The sequence below is a fragment of the Semicossyphus pulcher genome, unplaced genomic scaffold (assembly GCF_022749685.1).
Source record: "Semicossyphus pulcher isolate SPU_LCO1_2020_fin unplaced genomic scaffold, fSemPul1.0.p SCAF_16, whole genome shotgun sequence".
In the NCBI taxonomy this organism is placed as follows: domain Eukaryota; kingdom Metazoa; phylum Chordata; class Actinopteri; order Labriformes; family Labridae; genus Semicossyphus; species Semicossyphus pulcher.
Window position 1 is genome coordinate 12,165,521 of NW_027211670.1, and position 26,444 is coordinate 12,191,964.

The following is a 26,444-nucleotide window of genomic DNA, read 5'->3' on the forward strand; positions in this document are numbered from 1 at the left end:
TTATGTAGTTACCTTATCAAGCTGAGGTTACTTATCTGTGGCGCAAATGACGTGGAACACATTATGTTGAGTTTGCTGACAAGGGGGGAAATACTTATCATGTGCTTAAAAGCAAACGTAAGTAAAAGAAACAAACAAAACACAGGAAAAGCACTGTTACAGTTAAAATTCTTATCAGATATTCATCAGACCTGAAAAAGTGTTGTCTTCAGCTTATCTCGAAGATGAAGCAAAGTTCAGATGTCTAAAAAAAAAAAAAAGGTAAATAACTGTAGCATTTATCAAGTATTGAGAAAATTTGGTCTGATAATGTTAAAAAGGGCTAAACTTGTCAATATAAAAAAGACATGTGTATAAAGCAAGCTGCTTGGCTTTAGCACGGGTCGTTGTAGTCTAAATTTAGATTTAATAAAGTCTTAAGACACACGAAAATAGAAAATATCCTTATGCATAACAATTTTTAGCGTTTTGTTGCCATTGAATGCACCATTGTGTGCACCGGCGTGCTATTGGTTGCGTTAGAAAAGAGGCAGGACTTAAGTGTAACATGCGCTCTGTGATTGGCTAGTAAGCACGTGACGCTTTACGGAAGTATTTGAGCTCTGTACTGCGTGTGTGATTGAAGCCGCACATCAAAAACATGGAGCAAAATAATGGTATGACGAAGTTACCGGTAAACTAAGCTAATTAAGAGGTTATGTCTGTCTTTGAATCTCGACCATACGAACGTTCTTTAAAGATGGCAGCTGTCAGAAACTGATGCGTGTGGGAAATTGGTAACTTATAGTTTAGCAATACTGGCTAACGATAGCTAATTGTAAAGCAGTTTTGTAAGCATGATGCAAGTTTTAAAATTCAGCTCTAATAGCTGAAAAGTCGAAAAGGGAATGTAACCGATACGTTTTCACATCATCTGAGAACTGACTGAAAGCTATTATTTAGTGTTGACATTATTCCGAAAGATCACCTACTTGAGTTAAACTTGTGAACTCGGGTGATGAAACATGAGTCCATTCCCTAACTGCGACATTTTTCTCTGACCCTTCTACCACGATAATTCGACACTTAAAGTGGCCTATGACCTAGTCTCGTGACAGTCTTGTCCTAATTTACTGACATTTAAACTTGACATCCTTTCGTTTAGGTCGTTTCGTTCACCTTTATGTTTTTTGTCTCTTCTCTTATGAGACGGGAGCTTGTCTCAGATCAAGCATGTTGTCTTGGTCCTGTCAGGGAAAGGAGGTGTGGGCAAGAGCACCATCACCACAGAGTTGGCTCTGGCTCTCAGACATGCTGGCAAGAAGGTGAGTTCAAAGACCAGCTGTGTGCATGTTTAGCAGAATACAGAAAACCTATTTAAAACACACACAGAGAGACTATTTATGAGACTTGGTGAGTGGTTGTGATGCACATACAAAAGACTTCAAGAAATGAGCAGCCAAAGTAAACTGGGTAATTTACTAAACTCCATCAGGTCGGCATCTTAGACGTTGATCTTTGTGGGCCCAGTATCCCCCGCATGCTGAGTATGGGCCGGCCGGATGTGCACCAGTGTGACGCAGGATGGGTGCCAGTCTACACTGATGCTCAGAAGAGCCTCGCCCTCATGTCCATCGGCTTCCTGCTGGAGGACCCAGATGAAGCAGTGGTGTGGAGGGGGCCCAAGAAAACAGGTATGCTATGATCCACTTGTCCTGGTCTGTAACACTATTTAACTGACCTAATAAGTGTGCATTGGAAGGCTGTCTGCAAATCTTAACATGATTGACTGTTTTTGTGGTACTCGCATGATCTCACCTTTTGTACCTTTGTCCTTTTTTTTCTGAATGTCCTACCCTTCAGCTTTGATTGGCCAGTTTGTGTCAGACGTTGCATGGGGAGAGCTGGATGTGCTGCTGGTGGACACACCGCCAGGGACGTCTGATGAGCACATATCCGTACTAGAGAACCTTAAAAAACACAGAGTGGATGGAGCGGTTTTGGTGACCACACCTCAGGTAAATTGAGCATATGGGTGACATAGCAAATCAAGCTTTACACCAGCTCTGGCTATTTAACCTTTTCAATAACATACAATATATAGTCCTGCAAGTGTATTTTAAAGCAGCGTGAAAGACAGGTGGAGAAGCACTGTGGCTCAGTTGTCAGGCCTGTCATCCAGTTAAAAAAGCATCTCTGGTCTTGACTCCAGGCGGTGTCCACGGGGGATGTGAGGAGAGAGATCACCTTCTGTAAGAAGACAGGTGTACGGATCCTGGGCATCATTGAGAACATGAGTGGCTTTGTTTGTCCACATTGCACAGTAAGTAGCGTTTACTATAAATATGTGATGTGAATATTAATTTTTGTATCCATTCAGACACCTGTTCTGTCTTTGCAGGAGTGCAGTAACATCTTCTCAAAGGGTGGCGGTGAAGAATTAGCCAAGCTCACCGGATCAGTATTCCTAGGTGAGATCAGTTGTATTTAAATGCTTGTAATGTCAGCGTCCATCCACAAGGTGTCACAACACACTGTGATTGCACGTCACTCCTCGCCCTCCGTCCATTCATGATTTAGGAGGCATTTTACATCACTGCCATGCTGCTAAAATGGTCGATCCAGATTTCAGTGCAGAAATAGCTCCTTGAAAGCCTTTCAATAACTCTCATCCAAATTAATAGATTATTTAACGTTTCCCTCAGCGGTTATTCGCTTTGTGTGGATCAATCTCGTGAGTAATGATGCAGCTAATTCAGCTTAGCCTGTGGCTGTGAGAAGCCAGCTGTGCGTTAGTGCTGCATAGCTTTAGCCGTGCAGAATTTGATAAGTCAATACTCTTAAACATCCACTTTATTCTCACTATTAATGATCATTTATCAGCATGTTTATTGAGTGCTACTTTAAGGCACATAGGTAGTGGTGAATTACTCCTCAGCAGCTGTGAATAGTAATCATCCTCTGTGTTGCAGGTGCTGTGCCCTTGGATCCTCTGCTCAGCTCCTGTATAGAGGAGGGCAAAGACTTCATACAGTCTTTCCCCGACAGTGCCACCTTCAGCGCCATCAGCAGTATTTCTCAGACTCTGCTAAACAGCCTCCAAACAGCTTGAGTCATGAGTTTATTCTGGATTACGTTGTGGAAAAACACTGAATAACGCACAATGATTTTTATGTTGAGTTTTGGTCCTGTACATTTAAACGTCATATAAAGCTTTTACTGACAATCTCTTTTTGCACCTTGTTTTTTAATATCAGCGAGCACAATGCAGGCTTTGTAAGCCATTATCTCAGTGCTGCAATTCTACAGGGTGGTAACCACAGTGTGAAGATTATCTTGTCTCACCACAGAGTGAGAGCAAACAGGAAGCGATGAATACTCGAAAACGGCAGCTCAGCTAGTCTGTTACACCAACCACAGAGTACTCATTTTGTAATAAATGCCAAGTCATGCTTTGTGAGAATCATGTTACAGTCACACAGACAGTCCTGAAAGCACCACATAGTGTGTTCGGAAGCCAGTCAAATCTAAGTTGGAATCTTCTTTAATTCGATTGTGACACACGTCGACACATCAGGATAACTTCAATACCAGTGGTAATACAGGATTGTAGATTGGCGCTTCAGTAAACGCGTCAGCAGCAGGTCCATTTTCAGAAAACAAACTCCAGATCGATTTGTATCAGTCTTTGCCTCAAACTAGGCCAAACCTGCACTCTAATCTCACTGGATTTCTGCTACACGCTACAAAAGAGAGTCATTCTGTGTCTTTTTTTTTTTTTGGAGAAGCTGTAAGACATTAAAGTATTTTTATGATCTGGATTAAATCTTCTGAAACTAGCCTGCTCTTCAGCTTCATATCCAACAGCAACAAGACACCGAAACCCATGCAGGATTTTAATGGCTGGAATGTGGAAGAGATGAAGTACAGCCACAGATGAGAGGGGAGGAGGGAGAGGGGGGATGATGGGGGACGATGGAGCTGAGATGGAAATTTTGGAAATTACACTTGTGAGACCCAACACGGGGCACACACACCTTTAATGCAAACAGCAGTACTACAGGAAAAACACTGAAGTTTGAGAATGTTTGCGTAATGATTAGAATACAGCTACACACAAAACTCCCACTTCACCAGCAACATACTAAAGGCAATCTTAATTATTAAACCAAGAGTTACATCCAGAGGAATTCCAACCACTTATCACAATTACCCCACAGTGCATTAAATCTATCTATATAGATATTTATATGTCTGTATATAATATGTATAATATATCCTGGGGAATTAAAGACTTTTGCTGCATTAAACAGTTCAATGAACAATTTCTTATAAATAAAATCAGTGGAAAAAAATCGTAAGTCCATATACATTTCTCTTTACAAATAGATCCTCAAGATTTATGCAGAAATTGTGTCAACTCCCGAGTTGATGAGGGAGGAGAAAAAGCTGTGCGGCCCTTTGGTCAGCTCTCTACGACCAGAGGCGCGGCCGCCTCAGCCGGCCTCGAGGCCTGAAATAAGTGGAGGGAAAAAAGGAATCTTCATCATACAACTGTTTTGAAACACACACACGCACACAAGACAGACAAATCACTACATTGCGCATTTACAAGTTGACTATCAAATCGGGACGACTGTACACATTGTTGATAAGACCATATTTATGGAGCCATTTTAATTCATTTTTTCCCCGCCTGCACTTCTTTCATCGCGTGTGGCAGAAATTTTTACAATTTTTTCCCGTTTTACACTTTTTCTCCAGCAGCAACATAAAGGACAGATCTTTGTAGTGGAGATGTTTTGGGTGTTTTATTTCGTGGAGAGAATGAGGGCGACGATGAGCCCGTAGAGACCCAAGACCTCAGCGAAAATCAAAATGAGGATCATGCCCACAAAAAGCCTCGGCTGCTGAGCTGTGCCCCTAACGCCTGCGTCTCCCACGATGCCGATAGCGAAGCCCGCCGCCAGCCCGCTGAGGCCCACGCTCAGCCCGGCTCCCAGATGGAGGAAACTCCTGAACACAAAGAGAGCAGTGTTGGTTAGCACGAGGGAGAGGGGTATTACAGAATTAAGTGATTTCAGAGATTACAGCAGAAAATGCAAAAGTCAGAGCATCTTGAAAAATGTGTGCAACTGTGATCAGACCCTGATGTACTCATGGATGTGCAGTTATTACTGCTTAGTAAATGTCTGCAGCTTCTCATCCAGCCAATCACTGCGCTCCCTGCTTGTTTAACTGATCCTGTAGAGCTAAATTTTGTGATTCAAACCAATCTGAAAATCAGATTCCTTTCAAGATTTTTGCATGCACGCTAATCCTTCTTTAAAACAGAACTACAGTGAACAGAGTTTGCACACAACCCTTGGTTCACACATGATCTCAAATAAATTAACAAGGGTATAACCTTTGACCTTTGCCCTAAAACTCTCTTCTTGTCCAACAACTATTTCCCAAAAAAAATACACTCCTTCATTGTGGGACAAATATTTGTATTTGTCCCACATTGTATTTGTCAAACAATAAGTTATGCCGTTTAAACTCAGTGTAAACTCAGGAACTAGTCCTGAGCATGTGCAGTGATGGGACTGGAACTGCAGTCAGAGGTGTTAAGACTACAATGGCTACATTCATTGTAATGAAGGGGCATGTCACAGGGCTTGTATGCGTTTGATAATTTATGATTAATGGAGCTAGTGGAACTACATCAGGGAGTGGCTACAAAAACAGAAACTTGGCAAAGGACAAATTCATTTTTGGTTTTGGTCTCTGCAGGGTTTTTGTGTTTTATAAAGTGACACCAAAGTCTCTGCATTTGTTTTGCTGTTATTAATGTAGCTTATGACAAGCCTCACAAGTGACAGGGCATCATCAATACTGCATAAGAACCAGTTAAATGAGCCTATCCGAAAAATCTGTCTTGCAAGATGTCTCGACACATAAATGAAAAGCTGCGGTCGACCGAACTCACTTGTAGAGGGTGACTTTTTCTGAGATGTTGTTGGCAATCAGCACTGCTACTACCAGGCCGTAGATGGCTATAATACCCGCCATGACCACGGGGATGATTGACTTCATGATGAGCTCCGGCCTCATCACAGACATGGCGGCGATCCCCGTACCGCTCTTGGCTGTGCCGTAGGCTGCTCCCAGGGCTGGTAGGAAACAGAGAGAGGATAAGTTAAGTTAAATAAACAATAAAAAAACACACAATACAATGCAAGGTCAAAGGCTGGGAGGCTGGTTACAGAAACAAGAAGGCACAGCTGAATAATGAAGCAGAAGTGAAAGAAGAGATGGAGCAACTGTTTCGGTTGCTCTTCCCTTAAAAAATCCAACATGGCTGCAACTGGGGAATTTTTACTCTTATCACAGAGGAAATAACCGGTCTCGTTTTGACGCAAACTTTGTCACACTTTCTCATCTCCTTAAACTGCTTCAGACCCTGTAATTTTCAGAGAAGACTCTGCCAGACAGAGTAGCAAATCACTCTGAATGAGAAAGCCTCATTAGGCTTAATCACACGGCGATCTGCTGACATCATGAAAGAAGCCGGATCTCCAGAAGCAGCAGCAGCAGCAGCACAGGATGGAGAACTAGCAGTACGCACACATCTGCTGTGGGCCTCCTACAGTGCGCACGAGTCTCTGGCCAGCATCAGTGAAATGTGACGGGGAAGGGAGGAGGACAAAAAGCTTCATCAGCATATTAGCTCTGTGGGGCTGTGACGCTGAGGAGAAGGCAGAGTGCGCCTACGTCACGAGAGTCTGGCTGCAGGAGGAGGTAAAAGAAATCAATGATCACTGTGCTCTAAAATTAGAAAACGTATATAGCCAGGTATAGAACAGCGAGCATCCATTAAGGATTGGTTTTAATTAAAGACAGCGACAAAGACGAGAGCTTCCAGGTGGGATAAAGTTGGTGGGTTTTTTTTAAAGGGAAAAAACATGGAAGAAACCTCATCTTGAGCAACAGAGGGGGGTCCCTCTTGCAGGACAGATCCAGCAGATCTGCTACAGATCAAGAACAAAGCCTGTCAGATCACAGCTATGTGTTATGAACCAGAAGCCGGTTTGACAAGTTTTGCCTGATGTGAACGTGTTTATTCCTCATCTACAGTACAAGCAAGGTAAAGCAGAAGCGCACAGACAGCTGTGACCACAGTACAGCCTGTGGTTACATCTAGCAACATGACACACAGATCTATAGGTTGATAATTTACACGGATTTTAAGATGCAGCTTTGATGCTAAATATATTCGTCCGCCATCTGTGTGGCTTCCATACTGCAAAAACAAGACATGCCACATCTCGTTCCCAGCTCAAAGTGGCAGTAAAACTTATGCAACACGGTTAAACATTCATCCTTGATTATAAAGATGATCTCGTCCGGCCACTAGCGTACTAAACAAAGACCTGGCAATGCAGCTTTCCTGCCTAGCCAACACGCTGACAATGATTAAATCTGAAAAGTCTCCTGAGATATTATCTTGGGAGGCAGCCTTGTGCACACAGCCCGAGGTGTCCTGCCCTGCGTGTTCTCATTTCTTCGAACAGTGTGTCAGTTAAGCCTGGGGATGGTTCTGGTTAACTCAGACTAGAGCTGCGAGGCTTTCTGGCAAAAGGATCCAGGAGGCCGACAGGAAGATGAGGCGGGCCAATCTTCAAATGTGCTCGTGGCAGCCGGCCACGTCCCCCTTCATTGATTTATCACCGGGATGATGCCGTCAATACAAGGTTAAATCACTCCGGCCCATTTATAGAGATGTGTTTGAGTCTTACTTGGTTTTCTGCAGATGCACGAGAAAGAATCTTTTAGTTTCTGTTCTGACTTTGTGGGAAACTGTTTGCTTGCAGGATAAATTCTTTAAAGCCAGCAAAAAACTATACAGTGCTTCACATCTAACGAATTATACCTTAGAAAGGACGCAAAACCTATGTCAGTAATTCAAAGATAGCAGAAGCAATCAGAGAATATGCTGGAAACAACTCAGCCTGTTTCAGCCATCCGCAAACCACAAGCGTAATTTGTTACCATCAGTAACGCTATCCTCCGCCTCCCTTCTTCCTCGGTAAGCCTGGCCTCACTGAAGTGTGACAGGTGAGGCTTGATAGACAAACCCTGGAGTCCTCAAACATTCTGTCCTGACGATTACACATTTGATGGATGGCAGGGCGGCTCCTGCAGTTGTGTGGACAACCTCTGGGTTTATAATCCTAATCCCCTTCAGCTTAGGTGAACAGCTTTTTTTCCCCTCTTTTCCGCTTTCCTCCCCGCGGAATATTTCACGTATGGGATGCCCTTGTGACGTCTTGTGATGTCAGAGCGGGAGGTGCCTACAGCTAGGGATGATCTTGCATGCAATAAGCCCACGCAATTGACGGCAGACTGGTCTGCACTGAATAGAGAGTGAAATGAGGAAGCGTGCTGCTTTTAAGGAATTTAAAAAAAGGAAGGTTGTAGTTGTAAAAACGTTTTCACAGCTGCATGCTGCCTGTACCCTACACCATCTAAAAATATGAGGCTGCATGCAGAAATTCTGAGACTCGCTGACGTCTGGAGCGTATATGCTGCCATTGTGAACTACACCTCTGTTAAAGAGAGTGTGTTCAAGAGAGAGATAAAGATAACGTGAACTTAAGGTCAAACAATGAAAGGACCACTGATTGAGTACGTAAAATTAGTAGTTACGAGGCGATCCTTCTCCGAACACACGTCACACAGGAAAGTCTTTATCCAAGCCATACCGGTAAGTCGGCTTAATACTAAATATTTTATTATCCTTATATTTTAAAGAGGGAAAACTGATATATATATATATATATATATATATATATATAACTGTCAGTTCAGAACAACTGCAGCACAGCTACAATGGGAGTGGTATCTCTAATCTCATGTGTAATGGCCCCTTGTGAGTGTCACCTGCTCTGAGCCAGGCATCACTAGAGGGGAAGTCCTCACTATAGGGTGACATCACGAGACTACAAAAGAAATACAGCATCACCTGACACCAGAACATCAGAGTAAACCTGCAGCGAATCACTTTTCATGGCACATTTCATGATTGTTGAGGTAATCGTTGATTAGAACAAAGGTTCCCAACCTGGGGTGGCTCACAAAGATCACTGGGGGTGTGCGAGGCTTTGTCTGCACTGAGATTGAGAAGATTAGATTTGCACGGTAAATAAAATCATTAAAGAAGCACTAACTTGATCATCAAAATTCTGTTCAATTATTAGAAAAGAAGAATAAGGGAAAATTCTACTGACTGAAATATGGATTATATTCACAGATACGAGCTAGAATGTCCTTTCAATGACACCACAACACTCATAGTATCCTTAAAGCTGAAGTCTGAATCATCGAGTGTCTCTGTCCATCCCACCACCACCACGGCCCTGCTTTGTGCCAGCATGATCCCCTCCCTACCAGCTAATTCCCCAGCTGTCACTGTTTCACAACCACAGACCGGTCCTACTGCCGGCCTCGAGGGCCGCTGCCGCCACCACCACCACGCTGCCCTTGCCTATCACTACACATTAAACCTGAGCTATGACAAGACCAGGGTTGGCTTAGGCAAACAGGCAGCTGCCTCTCATTTCCGGGTCGGACTGGACCATGAGAAATCTCATACAGTTGCTCTACCATTGGATAAACAGGCGTCACTCGGTTAGATTATTCTCAGAAATTTCTCAAGCAGAAAAAGACTTGAAAATCAGATTTCTGTTCAGCATGCAGCCCAATGTGATTTGCTAAAAGACGATTAAAAATTCCTATCGCTCTTTGCCCGTTAAATAGGCACGTGGAGGTGGGACAGAATCAAAGATTACATTTACTCCACAAAAACTCTTTAGTAGAAACATAGGTACCACTCAACACCACAAATGGGTCAGTTCAGGCGAAAGGCCTCGAGACACAGCGGGTCATGCCCTCTGAGACATGATCAACTAGTACTAGTTGCTTGTTGATTTCTCAGTGGAGCTGCACACATCCCACCAGTCACCCTGGTCACATGCAGGCACTTGCTGTGATAATACAACATTCCCTTGGCATATGATGAAGCTCTTATCTTGATTTAAGAAAAGGAAAATGATAAACAAGGGAAGGAGCCATAAAACAAGTATGACAAACTATAAAACACTGTAACACTTCCACAATCCATCCCAAAACACTAATATTCAGAGATGTGCAAAATATTTTTTGAAAAATAAAATATATTTTCCTGCACAAGGTTTCTGCTGACTCTGTGACTTATACGTTTATATTTCACTGGATCAGAGGCCAGAGGGCAATTCCAAGTCAGAAGTCTCATCATGTGATACTCATGTGACCTCGTGTCATTCTTTACAGCAATAAGGAAGTTAACCAGCTGATCCTAGTTTCCAGTTGTCATATAAAATGTGAGAACAAGTAGTTTTCAGCTCGAACTAAATTGCAAGAAATAACATTTCAGAGCTTAGATTTGACAGACGGTAAAATATGGAAGAGCAGCAAACAGTGAACGTAGATCGACGTCAATGGTTACTGATCCTTACTTTCAAGCTAAAAGATAATTCTGAATAACTCACACCTATTGCTCGTCATATCCGTGTTAAAATGTGGCACCTACTGTGGAGTAAACGTAACCAATGTAAACCTCCTGTTAAGTGCAGCGAATAGGCAAGCAAGCAGCAGACTGTACGGTGATACATTTAATATATTTTGACACTTTTATGGCTGTTAGCTATTTAAACTAGCACTATTTCAATAAACATTCATTTTCTGGTCAGTTAGCACCATTGCCTGTTTTGTCCCTTTCATTTACATAAAAAAAATAGTTCCAGCGGACGTAGCTAACAGAAAATGCTAACATCATAGCTAACATATGTAATCGTCATCAGCTAGCCACCTAGTCTTGACTACTCTTACTGTCAATCGCGAAGATGAAAGCCGTTTATTTCTGTATAAACTAAATGGTTAAACATTTCCATGTTGAAAACGAAACTAAATTCATGGCTGCCCAAAGTAGCTGAGCTGAGCCCAGTCGAAATATGTGACAGCTCAAGATTAGCATTACGACGTTAGCGTTAGCCGGCTAACCAGGCTAACGTTAGCCGCGGAAGGCTTTAACTGAGCGTCTCATCACGGTGACAAGTCAAGCATCCTGTTTTGATTTTAAAATAAAAAGGGTTAAAGGCAAATGCACACAGTGACATTTTGTTATGAGCAAACAGCTTAAATAAGAAAAGGTAATCGTGTGATAATTACCGCTGAACACCATCGCCGCAGAGGCTCCCATCACCGCGAAGAACGGAGAGTACTCGGGACTTTCGGCCGACATCCTTACTCACACAGTATAAAAATAAACTAAATATATAAAATTAATTATAAGCGTTTGCGCAAAAATCGCACTTGGCGAACCCTTTCGAAGGCCACAGGCTTGAAATGAAAAACTGAGTACAACAGGAACCGTCTGACCACCTAACTAAGCAGTGTAAACGGGACAGTCACGACTCTTCTGATAAATACCCGGCGCAGCAGCACAAAATGGCGAAGCGGAAAATGAGTCACCTGACCGACCGTGTGGATGAAACCTATCATGTACTGGGTGTGGGGGGCGGACCATAACCGAGTTCGTTAATGATATACAGTGCTTCAAAAACACTCTTATGAACTAGGGGCGTTGATTAAACTAAAATAAGAACTACTGCGCACAAAGAAAGTATTTTATAATTTTGTAAAATTATTTTTTTCTGAAGGTCACCCCTATCGGGCATCACTTTGGTGTGCTCCGCTGCAGACTCCCCCTTTGATGTCTACGCATTCACCCTTCAGAAGCAGGAGGGTAAAATGATGAGAATAAGCAAGAGGGGTGTGGAGACAATGCCTTTTTTAAATTGAAATGTAACGTATGTAATTAATGTTATGCTAGATATAAAGGAGAGACAAGAAAATACACAATTTATTTAATGTATAGGTACATAATATAATAATAATAATATTATCATTCTCCAATAAAAACCCAGAGTGGGCTTTTTTTGACTTCTAACAGGAGGAAAAGGACAGGTGTTAATAATAACTTCAACAATGGTTCTGTTGTATTCAGGTGTCTCAGCATGCACACAACCAGGACCATGAAATTGAAGCAGCTAAATGGAATACAGCCATCATTAATGCACTAATCCTTCTTTGGTATGTCTTCTGTGAAAAAGGCCTATTGATCCAAGTGACCTCTCCAAATCCTGAAATTCCCAATGTTGCATGTGTCCAAACACATTTCTGCATTTTGCACCAGGACTCTACCACACAGCAGAGGGAGGTTTTTACAGTCAGCTGTGATATGCAGCAACGTGGAGCGTGAGAGTGAGAGAATTTGAGGTTGTGTGTGTATATGATGGTGGGGGGAGGGAACCGAGAATCCCCATACCACTGTATAGCTCCCAGCAAGTGTAGGCTCCAGAAAGGGGAGGGGTTGGGAGAGCTAGGACACCATAGGAGAGTGTGTGTATGTGTGTGTGTGTGAGTCAGAGAGTGCTTGTGCAGTCCCCATGCCTCCTCCTCCTCCTCCTGCTCCTCTTCCTCCATCCATCCCTCCATCCTGCTCCCTCTGCATTGCCTGGTGTAGTCAGCACCAGAGAAGGACCCCTCCCCCTAGTGTCGCTGAAAAGCCCCTCCATTCCAGATGCAATTTCTACACCAGCATCAGAGGCCTCCTTCCTTTGAAACACTTCACACAGCAACATCTTACTTGTGCCGCCAAATCATGGAATTGGAACAGATCATTTTGAGGCAGGGGCCATGAGTGTGTACGTGTTCGGTTGTGCATTTATAACAGAAAGGTCACGATTAATGACATGAGATGATTTTCACTCATTTCATTTTGGATATCGGTGTAGCTGCTCTGTTCAAATTGGATCATGATGTTCCTGTTTGAGCAGCCAACCAGCTCCTTTAACAACCTGCAGTAATATGATCACCTATGTATCTACTTATTGTTTGTGTTTGTTTTGGGTGAATGTTTACATGATGAGCGTGCTGCCCTTGTCCTTGAGTGGCACTGATCAGATGAGATAAGATTAGCTTTTATTTTGAAGGCTGCTCTCTCAGATTGTTTAAGGAAGGTCAACGGGGAAGTGTGAGAAACTCTCACGAGGGCATGATTAAATCAAGGTGCTATTCAAGACGCACCATAAAGCATTTAGCACACACGGTTATGTTATAATGTCATTCTAAATACACAGGCAACGCTGCTGATGTAATCCTGGATCTAGATTCTTCATCATGACGTTGTTCAGGTGCTTTAATACACAATACAATACAATCCAACAAAGAGTGCTGATTTGTGTAAGAGTTTTCCAGCAGCTGAAAAAAGGAAGTAGCTAGCTAAGCTAGTGTCAGGTTTGGTAATTTTCCCATCTGGGTTTGTTCCAGCATGACTAAAAACGTAACTTTAGAGCTCTAATTCTTCATTCAGTCCTCTGTTATAACCACATTTTAATATTTAGTCTGAGAATAAAAACAATATTCGTCGAGACCTTCTTAGTCTGCCTCCTAATCCCTCGTCCACAAGCCTTTGTTGTCTAAGGGGCAGGGGGGCTGTCCAAGGAGAGACCCACCTCAGTGTAGGGTTAAACACTTAAGCATCTTACTCCTGCGGGCTGGAAAGCATGGTTTTCAGGAGATGCGCCAGACCAACACCCAAAGGAGAGGCTAAATATAGACGTGCATGTGCGATTAGCAGAGTGTGAATCCTGAATGAAAAGCATGGAGTCAATGCTACTTACTGTAAGGAGGAATTACTCCACCACTTCGCCTTCTAGGATGGTACATAATACGTTAGGATGCGCCACGTCCACTGCTAATGAATGTCCATATATTTTAATAGAGCTACACTGTTACAACGTTGATTGATATGGAAAGCTTTTATTCTGAAATGTTTAATAAAACGTCTGAGTTGCCAAATGGCCTATATACTGTGTATTGGAAAACTGTCTGTAAAGTGGGTCCTATTTCTCTATTAGGTTTGATTGAAATTGTATGATGCGTTCAATGAACTGAATTTTGCATTATTAATAGGAGTCTTTTGCAGATATATTTATATGTATATTTGACTCATCTCTGCTATATATTTTCCAGTCATGCAGGTTGCTGTCAGCGTCCACAAAGCAGACACATCCACAAAACGTCCAAACAAAAAATAGACTGAGTGTATGAGTCATTTAGTAGTCACACAGTTAAGTGTTTTAGACCCAGACCCAAATAGAAGAGATTGGCTCAAATGAGTGTTTAGTTGAAACTAAATCATTTTAAAATTAGAGTTTAAAATGTTTTTGATCCTAAAAATGGCACAGAGGGTTAACCACACTATTTAAAAGGTAATTTAATGTAAAGTTAAGGTAAAGGAACTACTACAGGAGTAAAGACAAACGAGGGGATTAGTTAGATTGACGGTCAGCTGACTTCAAAAGGCATCTGGCACACTTCTGTGACAGTCTGAAGAAATGTCATCTTCTCTTTGCAGGACAGAGATTTAGAAGTAGAGTAACAAAGCAATGAAACAAAGAGCGCTGCTGAAAGTATAATGCTGTATTTTCACATGTAGAATACATTTGTTGATAATTAACTGATATTTCACAGGAGCACATTTGAACATACACAAACAAACAGGGCGCATGACGCCAACATCAACATCGCTTTGCCATCAGGGCACAGTTTTGGACTTTGTTGCTTTCTTCACACTAAAAAGGACGGAAGTTTCCAGTCACGGAAAATGGTAAGAAAATAAGGATGAACAAACTGCATTTATACCCACAAGTTGTAAACCAGAACAACTTGAGTTTCTTCTTTAAAAAGTTTGACTGTTGTTCACATGAATATTCACCGTACAGAGGAGAGACTGCCACAGGATCAAAAGGAAGCTTCGACATATAGTGCAAAATAGCAACACTCATATTCACCACTTATATTCACAAAAATTACCACGTTATTCAACTTAGTAAACCTTCCACATATGTACAGGAAAGAAAGTGTGTCTGAGCTGGTAGAACGTCAACATTTCTTAGTCTTATCCAACATTTAAAAACACGTCGCACCAAATCTACTCTTGACTGCACGTTTGATCTTTAACCACATTCATTGACACACGTTTCTTTTTGAAGAACTGCAGTTACCTTTAAAGTATATTTGGCAGATTGAGTTGAACCACAGAACAGAAAAATGACTTTACATTCAGAAATACAAGCCTTTTAGTTCAGCACGAACGTGAACACATCACAGGCGACATAAAAACCCTCTACATCGACTTCAACTTGACTTCTGAACACGTCATACAATTAGTTCACCATAATAACAAATCTGTAAATACAAAAATAAACAGAAACACATTTTATTCACATGTTGAGTTTGAAATTAACTGCATTAATAAATAAAAAAGGTAAGCTTTAGGACGGATGTAGTTCTGTTTGCATATCTGTGTTTCCTCAAACACTCTGCTGGACTTTTTCTATTAAGGTTTGTTTATGTTTAAGTTTGTCTTCATCTGTATGGATCTACATGTATGTGTAGTGTGTGTGTGTGTGTGTACAGCATTATTTGGCCATGGTATCCTCGAAGCCCCACGTTTCCAGCAGTGCAACCTGGAAGCTCTCAGCGCACAGCGGCGGGTTGTCGAAGGTGGTGCATCTGCCGGTGCGCCCGTGGTTCAGCTCAGAGTCGATGTAGAGAGCGTTGCCTTCACCACCACCTGATCAGACATAAAAGCACAGAGTTAACAGAAGGTTAAATCAACTAAAAAGGCCAGAAATACCAAACAACCAACAATAACACACAATAATAATCCACTCACCGACGATGATGGAGTCAAAGTTTCCAGCCATGAACATTGACGTATTCTTGGAGTTCAGGTTGAAGTGGCGGGCGGACAGGAAGGGCGACAGGTCTCCAGCAGGTTTCTCCGGCTCAGCTAAGCCGTTGTTGTCCGAGGTTGGGACTTCTGAGGCGGCTCCGTCTTCCGGGACCTGAGTTTTGATGGAGGAGGCCAGCTCAGGGTGGCGGATCACCACCCACTCATAGCGCTCCATCTCTGGCTTCAGCTAGAGAGGGGAACAGGGAGTTACACACCTACTGTATATATCACACATTGACTGGAGTCGCACTGCACACTATTTACCTGTGAAATATACAAAAAAGTTAGCAACCAATTCCCTGTGTTGACTGGACTTCTATTTTGTTTACACTTTTGTTTAGACTCTTCAGCCTCTCATATATAGATACAGTATTTATAATGCTAGGTCAAAGGATATAACATTTTTATGTACCACAGAAAGAGCTGAAAAACTCTTTAACTCTCTTATTCTGTCACTTCTCTAAATTGTATAGTGTTGTCTGAGTAAGGGTTAGAGTTTGGGTGATGCAGGACCCCGACCCTGCAGTGTTTATTATCAGCCATTATGACCCACATGCTGTTCATGATTGTGCTTATTGGGTTACTCGCCTTGATTTGGGGACGTTTTCCTTTTTTCAACTAAAATATTTGTGTTTTAGATTCTACTGTATCATAGCAACCATAAACCCAATAGCCTTATTAAAATTGTATCGCGTGTATACCTTAGTTATATCACTAACATTAAAGCCCCCCTCCAGTGAACATCCAGTGTTTAATCTTGTAAACATCTCCATGTTGTGTTCATGTGCTACAAAACATATCAGGGACAACATCAGCAGTCATCTCCATGTCTGGGCCTGTCTGCTTTTAAACTGCAGTGTACCAAGGACAGGCTGAACAACACATTTTCAGGTTGGCAGGTTTGAGACATCACAAACCTAAGGAGCCAATCCCGTTAATGGACGGGGTGACACTATGAATATTGTTATGTGTAACCTATGGCAACCACTTCCTTGATGCGCGAGCCAGCTGCAACTGTCATCGTAATTCTTGCAAACTCACTACTGACTTCTAACGTTAATGTTACTGCTACTAATTACTACATTTCAAGCTATCTGAGTTTCAACAAGCTGCCACTAAATGATGGCAGAGATGTGTTTTGTTTGCATTGTGGGCGGGACATGTCAGACACAATTTATTATTTCAAGCAGAGCATTTTATATGTCTTAAAACATTGATTGAAACTATTGATGTCGAATTGAAACAAGGTGAATGAGAACACCTGAATGCCAGCAGCAGCTGACAGAGGTTTCTGTTCTTTAACTGTCAACGTTTTGATGTTATGTTTTGTATTAACCAGTCTTTAGACGCTGCCACAGTCCATAGTGTGGTCTGTTTAGTGTTGAATTGGTGCTGAGGTCAGGTTATATCAGAACAGTGTCAATAGCAATGCTCTGTTCATCATAGCAGTGATCTGCTGTACAGAAATAACATACCATGTGTCTATACTTAATCAGAGTGTTTATTCTTTTTAAAACAGGTATGTCTCGTACATGTTTGATTACAGGATTAAATACAATTTTTAAAACACATCCGACAGACATCCGTCCCTGTTGACTGTCTCCATTTCCCCCCGGTGTCAGGTGAGGGCTGGGTCATAACACTGGATCAGGTTACAGGAGTTTCCGATCTGTGTGTGTTTAAGTATTGAGTGTGTGAGATGACGCTGTTTTGCAGGCGTGCTGGCTCAGACAGCCAGCAGCTGTGCATCAACGCAGCAGCCAGGTAAATTATTCATGGAGCAGGCATTAGAGAGGCAGGCTGCTTTGCTATTTCCAGCCCAGGTGTTCTTTTGACTCGAGCTCAATGCGGCACAATCACGAGCAGAAAAGCAACATGTTTGTGGTTTTATTTTGCAGAAGAAGACATGGTGATGTCATAATGGTGAATTGTGACCTACTAGAGCAGCTATACCGAATGAGAGTCTGGACAGTGACACTGAAATCAGGAGCAAACCAACCCAGAGTGGATATCACCATCTAGTGGCCAAAGTGTGGTACTGCAAACATTCTCTCTTTAATTGATCACTAAATCCTGTTTAAAATACACCTACATTAAGAAAAAATAAGTGATTTGTTTTGATTTAAATGAAGCCAGTATCTCAGGAAATAATCTCACCTTGAAGACGAAGCACTCCCCCGTGCCAAAGAAGCTCAATTTGTTGCCTCCTCTCTTCCGCTCCTCCCAATCTGTGGACAGGAACGCTCCACATACCTGAGGGAAAAACAGACCTATCATCAGTGGGTTAACCTCTTTGGTTTGCTCATCCGCGACAGCTTCATGCTCTGAAATACTTCAAAATTCCTTCTAGAGGACGATTACAAAGCTGCTAGTGTTCCTGCTTGGATCCCTTTGTAGCACAATAATCCAATCATACGACACATGTGAAATCATGACCTCTGATACGGATTCACCGTACATGACAAGAATAAAACCTGTCTCTATTTTGAAATACAAGCAGCTACTGTAGAAAAAATAACACTGACCAACAACGTATCGGTCAGTACAGAAGTGGTGATATTACACACAACATGCTGGTCGAACATGATTGTAGCTAGAGTTAGCAAGATCCAGTTACGGGCGTGTTCTACGTTTGATACTGACTGAGACTGAAGGCAGTTTATGAGAGGGATACCAAAACCTGTTCAGCCCACTTTGTACAGCAAACATCAATGGAGGAACCTGAATATCAAGATAGCTTACATATTTTATGGCATCAGGAAGTTATCATATCCTTTTGAGAGTATATTATTAACTTAATGTGCATCCTCATTCCCTCTGACATGGCGGAAACATGGGTGCGCGTGTGTAACTTACATCTCCATCTGTGGTCCGAATGAGGAGCAGGGTGGGCTCGTAGCCTTCACAGTGTGAGTAGAACCTGGAGGAAAGTGAAGTTTGAATTGATCGCATGTTATGTAATAAGCCTCCTGTACTGAATCTTAGGATTAAACATATTAAAAGCATGTTTAAATTGCAGCATTTATGTACTTTTGGTTGCTAGATTTAATATCGCACACACATGTAGGTACAGTTAAGAAAGAAATTCTCTGCTAACACCTTCTTAAATACTTTATAAATAGATAAACTTCTTCTGTTCCACTATATAGATAAACTATATAACAGGAGGTGGAAAGACATGAATTATTACAGCTGATATTTTCAGTTCAGTCACACAACTCATGCTTGTAATAACATGAAATGTTTATTGCAGCAGCAGCAGAACATAGTTTGTGTTTGGCGTCGCAGCTCCGGCCTCATCACTCCTCAGAGATTTATTTTTCATGCAGAAATTTGAGATGAGATGACATCATATCTTAAACCCCGTAGCCGGAGCCTGCAGGTGGATGCCTGGGTGGTGGTGGGGCTGAAAGTATTAGTGCAGTACTGGTGCAGGGCAGCGATGGCAATGACAGAGCAGAGGGAGAGACAGGAAATCTTGCAGCTTAAATAGAGTACCAATTGGGAGGAAGTGTTTGTCAGGTGACTGTGGTAAGTGACGCGTGTCGGGTGTGAAATCAGTGCAGCTTGAGTTGCCTGCCTGAACTAGCTCGCAGGCGTCGCCTCATTTTGGATTATAGCTTTAACATCTTTATACTATTTCAGCCTTCTGGCCTTAAATCAAATAATAAAACTTGACATTTTGATCAGCAAAAAGCGGGATTATTGTATTAAGGTAAACACAACATGGTGTACCTGTTCAGGCTGCAGCCATGGGTGGAGGTGGTGAAGAGGAGTTGAGGTTGGCACAGGGCGAAGCGCTCAGGGATCCACGACCAGATGTCCCGCATTTCCTTGGCACTGACGATCTCTGAGGAGAAGGTGTCAGGATTAAGGGCCAGCTGCACGTTCCTTCTGTGGAGGCAGGGAGAGACGGAGAGGGACAGGGCGTCAGACTGATCACACAGTCGATGATAAATAAAACAAGATAATAAAATAAGTGATTCACCATCACATCTATTCAGAGAGTAAATAATGAGACAGATTTAGAAAATGGATGTGGAGAGAAGCAGAGAAGAGAGAACCCACCTAGAGCTGTGAAATGGAGTGCGGACGAGACAGAAGATGGTGGATGGAAAAACGAGGCACAGACCAAACAAACAGGAAACAACAAAAATAACATAATGAGATAAGAATGCAACATAAACCTTTCACCAGAGCATGCCTGAGTATCATGATGAAAAAGAACAGCACATTTTTGCCAATGAAGCAAGCACTTGATCTATTACTTTCTGTGGTGAACACTCGAGTGAAAAGAGTCTAAAGTGGAACTATATTAACACCACATTTCTCTCGTTCTGCGCATACCTCTGTGATTTAATTTACAGTCCAGGAACTGTGTCTTAACTTTAATCATGTTCAAGTCCAATTAAGCCGGAGCAATAGACTTACAGGCAGACATTGTTTCTCAAAGTTGAATGCCAATAAAGCCTTGAATGAAGGTACTTTTACGTTTAAAGCTCCTGTGAGGAACTTTCAGTTTGTGTGTTTTGGCGCCCCCTGTGGACAACGCCGTACCTCTCATCTCTTTGCTGATTTTGTCCTGTACATGCTTAAATGGCCAGTTCGCTGATTTTCAACCTCAGTCCAATCATGCTATTATGGGGAGCTAATGTCATTATGGGAGAAAAAAAATGCAATTTCACTCAGTGCCTTTGGAGGACGCTACCCACTTCTCCAACCTGGAAAACCTCCGCCAGACTACGTAAAACGCGTCTTCTGGTGGAGGCCAGGGAGCTTGCTGAACTACACTTCCTCAATCTAGGACGCCCGCCTCTGATGTCATGTCTCAATCAAAATCGTCAGGTTTGAAATGTAGACTGCAGACCTGAAGATTTTTTAGACGACCCACCGGTATATTCTCGTCGTATTTCGGATTCTGTACCGCTCTGAGCCATCGCCTGCAGTAAAAACTCTCTCACTGGGCACTTCGTTTCGGAGGGAGGGGTGCAATGCATGTTGGGTGTTGTAGGAATGTAGAATGGGCGAAACCACAAGTTGTTTGACACCTACACTCCGCCAGCAGTTTCAGGCATTAAAAATAACTATATAGAAATAATCAATCTTGTCACTGACGGTCTGACTTGTTTTTGTAGCTCATATAGAGTCATCAGAATTAATTTCAGTCTGTTTCATAACCAACAAAAAACTCCTCATAGGAGCTTTAACTAATTCTACCAGAAGTGATGAAGGACAAGAGAAATATGATAACAATTCACCCCACACAGATCATTTTTATAGACTGTACCGCTTCTGTTTGACTGTGATTCCTTTCTGCTGCAGGGACTTCTCGTTGGTGAGCTGCAGCAGCGTGATCTCCTTTCGGCTAAACAGACGGATGGAGAAGGCCTTTTCTAGCAGCTTGTCAGGTGTGACGGTGGAGGCGATGCCTTTAATGAAAGCTTGAATGTCCGCCCTCACTTTGCTTGAATCCTGCGGCTGCTGGGTTCCCTGACCCCCCTGGACCCCTGCTTTATGCTTGCGGTAGAACTTCAGCAATGCGATAGCCACGCGGAAGAGAACCTTGTAGCCCTCCACGAGGTAGACATCCAGGATCCGGACCACGTGGCTGAAAGGCAGGTCACCCAGCACCCAGCGCTGCCAGTCAGAGTAGACCTCCATCACATCCTGGGCGGTGGCTACGATCAGTTTGTGGGCGGCTGCACAGTATTTGTTGGCCAGGTCTCCAAAAGTCATGCAGCTAGACTCATACGCCAGGAAAGTCTGGTCGAGCAGGCGTTTGCCCGGCTCGTTGCAGGCCAGCATGCGGCTCACATGCTCAAAACACTGAGCTTCGTCGGCGCTGAAGTGCAGGAGCAAGGACGTGACAGCCGGAAGTGACGGGCAGTGGGAGATATCTGGAAACTGTCCAGCCAGGCAGTTGATGATCTGATGTGCTGAGGCTACTGCGTCCGGCTTCAGGCAGTACCGCGGCACCGGGTTATCATCCACAAAATCTGGAAGTGGGATGTTGGAGGAGGGCTTCTTTGTGGCTGCATTTCCCATAATATCACGGTACACTTCTGCATCTGGGGTGACTGTGCGGCAGGGAACGGCTTTGATGAGCTGCTGGTAAACCTGTGCCCGCAGTTTGTGGTTTTTGGCCCAGTAACCCTGCCGAGCCATCTGTTTGAACTCTTTCAGGTCTTTACAGTCTACCTTGGTGGGCCCGCTGCTCTTGGCCAGATCCCCCATCTGGTTCCAGTCCACAAAGCTGCCATACTCTTCCTCAGCCATGGTGCTGGAAACTTGCTGGACTGTCTGGGTGGGAAGAGGGATACTCGGGGGTATTAGAAACCTTCTGTCCTCCACGCAGCAGATAAATTAGTCTGTTTTTATTACCCGCCCATGATGGTTACTGGAAGACACAAAGAAGAAAAAGAAGGAGCATCATTAGAATAAAAACATAAATGAAAATCAGCAGCACCGGAGCAAAATCAAACTCAAACTAACATCTATTGAGACTCTAAAACTAGGCCTTGCGGGACTCCTACAAGCATAGCTGATACTAAATAACTTGCTTTCTCCTAGACTGTGATATCAGTTAGTCAGGGATTACATAAATGTGAGAAGGTTTAACATGTTTATTATGGTTTTAGCCAAAACAAAATTTAGCCAGCTAATCTGAACTAGGAAACAAAATGAGCCACATTCACTGATCTGATTTATCTTTGGCTAAAGATCATAAGATGAAGTAAAGTATCTACAAGTTATGCAAGCTTTGAGAGAAAACAAAATCAACTGTATCCATAACCTGAATGGAATGCAGTGCAAGACCAGTGTCCAAGTTATACCATATGACAGCTGCTAAACAACTTCAGAGACATGTGATGCGCAAATATATCTTGAACAGATTTAATTGGCATAGGAAGAGTTTGATACTAAAGAAATACATTTGGCTTATTAGCATTACAGAATATTAAAAAAAATCAATAATCAGATCACTTCTTGCCGATGAAAACTCAAAGAAACAACAAGAGTCACGTCCAAAGATCAGTAGCAATATACTGGCTGTTGTACAACAATCCAATCATTTCACACTGTTTTCCAACGGTCACATGGACGTTCATGTCCAAAGATCACTTGCAATATATTTAAAATGGTGATAAAATCATATAATTTCACCGTGCCTTGCAACAAGTCACATGAAGGTGCATACCAAGACATTATGCATGTAAAACAGAAAGTATTCATGGTGACTCTTAAGAGAGATTAACTGTCAGACTACATTACCTAAATGTTGCCATTTTGCCTTTGACACATGATGTCATTTATCAGAGGAAAACTTGAATCTAGAGCCAACGAATGAAACTGAATTAGTCAAAGGCCTCTTTGACATTTAAGTAAATTAAAGTTCTCAGAATGAATAAACAAAAGCTGTCTGCACATGATTCCAACACTTAGATGAGGTCTACTACACCAAACGCTTGACCCAGTTAGTCTTCAATCAACCAAAGCTGCAAAGGGACGCATGGTAGCAGTTCATACATATACAGTGACCAATAAGCTGCCCTTCAGTTTAACTAACCAGCCCTTAAACCTTCATGCTCATAAATTAAACTGGGGCCACTTATCGTATGATGACAAAGTAACTTTACATGCTACACAGGAATGCTTGGCAAACAAGGGTCCAAAGGGTGTTGCAGCCCTGGCCACGCAGGGTAGACTAGTTTCCTGTCATAATGGCTCATCTAATGTTTTAGAAAATGCTCTTACAGTAGGTACTCGTCTCCTTTTTTTTGTTAAAGAGATTAGCCCACTTATATTTGTCATATATGTGTCCGTAAAAGCCAAAGTTCTCATGTTTATGTCAAAATCGGACAGCACATTTAGGGTTAACAATACACTGCCCTGTGTTAAACCTGAGTGAGTGATCATACCTCACAGGATTCATACACAGTTCAAAATTATGAGCCAATTCTTTTGACCATTGACTTTTAGGGTCAGTTTCCTGGCTAAGTTTTAAGCTCTGGCCTAGACTAAGAGGTTTCAATGGATATATTTGCTGAACCTTGTTTTAACCTTAACCTGATTTAAATAAATGTCTGTAAGGTCACTTTCTATCGCCAAATGAGGTAAAACAATGCTGATTGAGCCTATGGCCCACTGATGAAAGCTTTTGCATTTGCAGTATTACGGACTGGGTGTCTGTGGCGACTTTGTTGCGCCCAGTTAGTGATGCGTTTTCCATCACCCAGCAGTGGTTGGTCTGCCAGAGAGGGTAGGCGGAGCTAAGCAGCTGCTTTTCCGGTTTCTGTAAGTGTTGCGAGTAAACAGTAATCTACTATCGCTGAACAAACAAAAAAAAGATCGATGACGACAGATACAACTTAAAAATAAGTTAAAAGATTCAACGCTCAGATGAAGGCAAACAGTCTAAAAAGGAAAGCGACCGTCAGCGAGGAAAAAACGCTGGCTGTGTTAAAAATGCCGTACTATATACTACATGCTACATACTATATACTGCATACTGCATTCGGCGGTAGTTTAGTATATGGAGGAGCTTTTCAAATTCATTTTGTAGTATGCTACGCCAGGCAGAAGTAAACAATAACCGCCGCTTCTTTAGCTATAGCGCCCCCTTCTGCTGGGATGCTGCTGCAGTCCGTTATCTCAGTTGCCGCTGTGACGTTCCAGCGCTTTGCATTGTGGGACACAGTAGGAAAGGTAGATTAGTCCGATGCATACTGGAGATTTTTTCTGAATCAGTGAGACATCCGGGCATTTTTGGCACACTGTACATTTTGCTTTTGTTTGCATACTGCATTCTACATTTTGGCCAAATCAGTACGTACTGCTAGTATAATGCGGCATTTCGAACACAGCATCTGTCTGGACATCTGGGAAGTGGGAAGCAATTACCGTTTATCGCCATAGGTGCTGCAAAAAGAAGGAAACTGAGATCTTCTAGACTATAACTTTAAAAGTTGGTTGAATTACTTAAAACCTTTATTGCCCCTAGGGGAATTTGTCTTGCACCATGAGCATAAAAAACATAAAAAGACATCAACAACCTTACAGGACATCACATAATTAACAGGAAACAAATCATCAATCATCGCGTGGTTATCTGTGAGGGATATCAAGCGCCAAATTTGTTCTCAATAGTAAATAATATGCAGCCATTAAATGTAGATAAGAAATGACAGCAATAGCATGCTTTGTTTATTGAATAAGCACTGACAACTCTCATCAGGAAAATTTGAACAAGAAATAATACAACTTCATATTTTTTTCATACTTCTATGCTATACAGCTTTTTATCTGCAAATTGGATTAAAAAACTTCCAGCACTAAATGAAACAGGAGGCAGACTACTAGCCTTAAGGAAATTCTTATTGTAGCTCATTGAACTGTACCTCTGCAAAACTGGACAGAGTTAGTTAACCCTACAGCAGGCGGAAGAAGGATTTCTATTTTATTTTGGAGAGACAGCTAATACAAACGCATTTGCAGAGCAACTGTTAACGTTACGCTGTTTGCCACCTTGTCCCCGAGCTGTAGATAACATTACAGGTACAGTTGAGTCAACACAAACTGGACTGACAGCTGCACGCGCACCTAAAGCTGTCTAAACTACATTTTCAGTGTTAACAACCTATTACCGTCAGCTAGCCAGCTCAGGCTGACTCTTGCTAACATGTTAGTTGGAAGCAAGTGCACACGGGTCACCAGGTATTTAACATTACCGCCCGACTAAATCTGATACGCCCTTTTCCATTTACACTTGCCAAGTTAGCAGTGCTAGCATTAGCTAGCCGCAAGCTGCTCCTGTCAGTGCACGACAGCAGCAAACGAAACCTTCACCGGACACACAGAACAAGCTGCCAAAATACAAAACATGCAAGACACACACGAAGCCATGCAATTGTCAGAGACGCCAAAACAACGCGGTAAAAATGTTGGCTAACGTTGCAGCACAAGCTAGCATGAATGATAGCAACCCCAATTTGATTTGGTGCTCAGGCTGTCTTAGAGATAGTTGGTGTGGGGAGATTTTAGCTTCAATTTGTGGAGATGCGGTGCATATGAAACACACAGCCGGCGAAAGGAACTAGAAATACCTCCACCACACAAGACTAAAGACTGGTAAGCAAATTATAAGTAACTGACAGCAAGTAAACGGACGTTATCCTTACCTGGATGGGAGATGTCTTGAGACGTGAAGCAGCATTCATATTAAGTTGCCTCGGGCATGCGCAGTGGCTCCAACCTCGGTCACTGTCCGCGTCTGTGAGCGTGCTGCTGCTGGAGCTGCAGAGGGGCTCAGGTGGGTTAAATATACACTGTTTACAGCCAATTCTGTGGTTAAATCACAGGATTAGAACAATTTATTGAAGTAAGATCAGGTTTTAAACACTCTAAATGAAGAAAACCAACTATATGACAGGCTTCTACTGTTTCTACTGTATTTCCTATGTACTATATCATATACAAATATTCATACTCAGCCTTAAAATTCATGGGTATGGATGGGGTATCATAGAAATACCAAACAACATTCCCATTGCATCTCATCACAATTATTAGCTTATTCTTA

At 42.4% G+C, this 26,444-nt stretch overlaps 3 protein-coding genes across 3 annotated transcripts; 1 reads left to right on the top strand and 2 right to left on the bottom strand.

Moving 5' to 3' along the window:
* The first annotated feature begins 609 nt into the window (after positions 1-609).
* On the top strand, positions 610-3,417 carry nubp2 (nucleotide binding protein 2 (MinD homolog, E. coli)). The gene is made up of 7 exons (XM_069664253.1): positions 610-656; positions 1,189-1,304; positions 1,475-1,673; positions 1,843-1,997; positions 2,192-2,302; positions 2,381-2,450; positions 2,952-3,417. Exons 1-7 carry the CDS (start codon positions 641-643, stop codon positions 3,089-3,091), a joined length of 807 nt encoding a protein of 268 aa, XP_069520354.1. The 5' UTR covers positions 610-640; the 3' UTR covers positions 3,092-3,417.
* Positions 3,418-3,500: 83 nt separating this feature from the next.
* atp6v0cb (ATPase H+ transporting V0 subunit cb) lies at positions 3,501-11,509 on the bottom strand. The gene is made up of 3 exons (XM_069664254.1): positions 11,230-11,509; positions 5,951-6,134; positions 3,501-4,995 (listed from the first exon to the last, which is right to left on the bottom strand). Exons 1-3 carry the CDS (start codon positions 11,300-11,302, stop codon positions 4,791-4,793), a joined length of 462 nt encoding a protein of 153 aa, XP_069520355.1. The 5' UTR covers positions 11,303-11,509; the 3' UTR covers positions 3,501-4,790.
* Positions 11,510-14,532: 3,023 nt separating this feature from the next.
* tbc1d24 (TBC1 domain family, member 24) lies at positions 14,533-26,113 on the bottom strand. Its single transcript, XM_069664512.1, has 7 exons — positions 26,044-26,113; positions 21,153-22,262; positions 19,601-19,759; positions 18,722-18,785; positions 18,023-18,118; positions 15,806-16,052; positions 14,533-15,703 (listed from the first exon to the last, which is right to left on the bottom strand). Exons 2-7 carry the CDS (start codon positions 22,139-22,141, stop codon positions 15,549-15,551), a joined length of 1,710 nt encoding a protein of 569 aa, XP_069520613.1. The 5' UTR covers positions 22,142-22,262; positions 26,044-26,113; the 3' UTR covers positions 14,533-15,548.
* Positions 26,114-26,444: the final 331 nt, after the last annotated feature.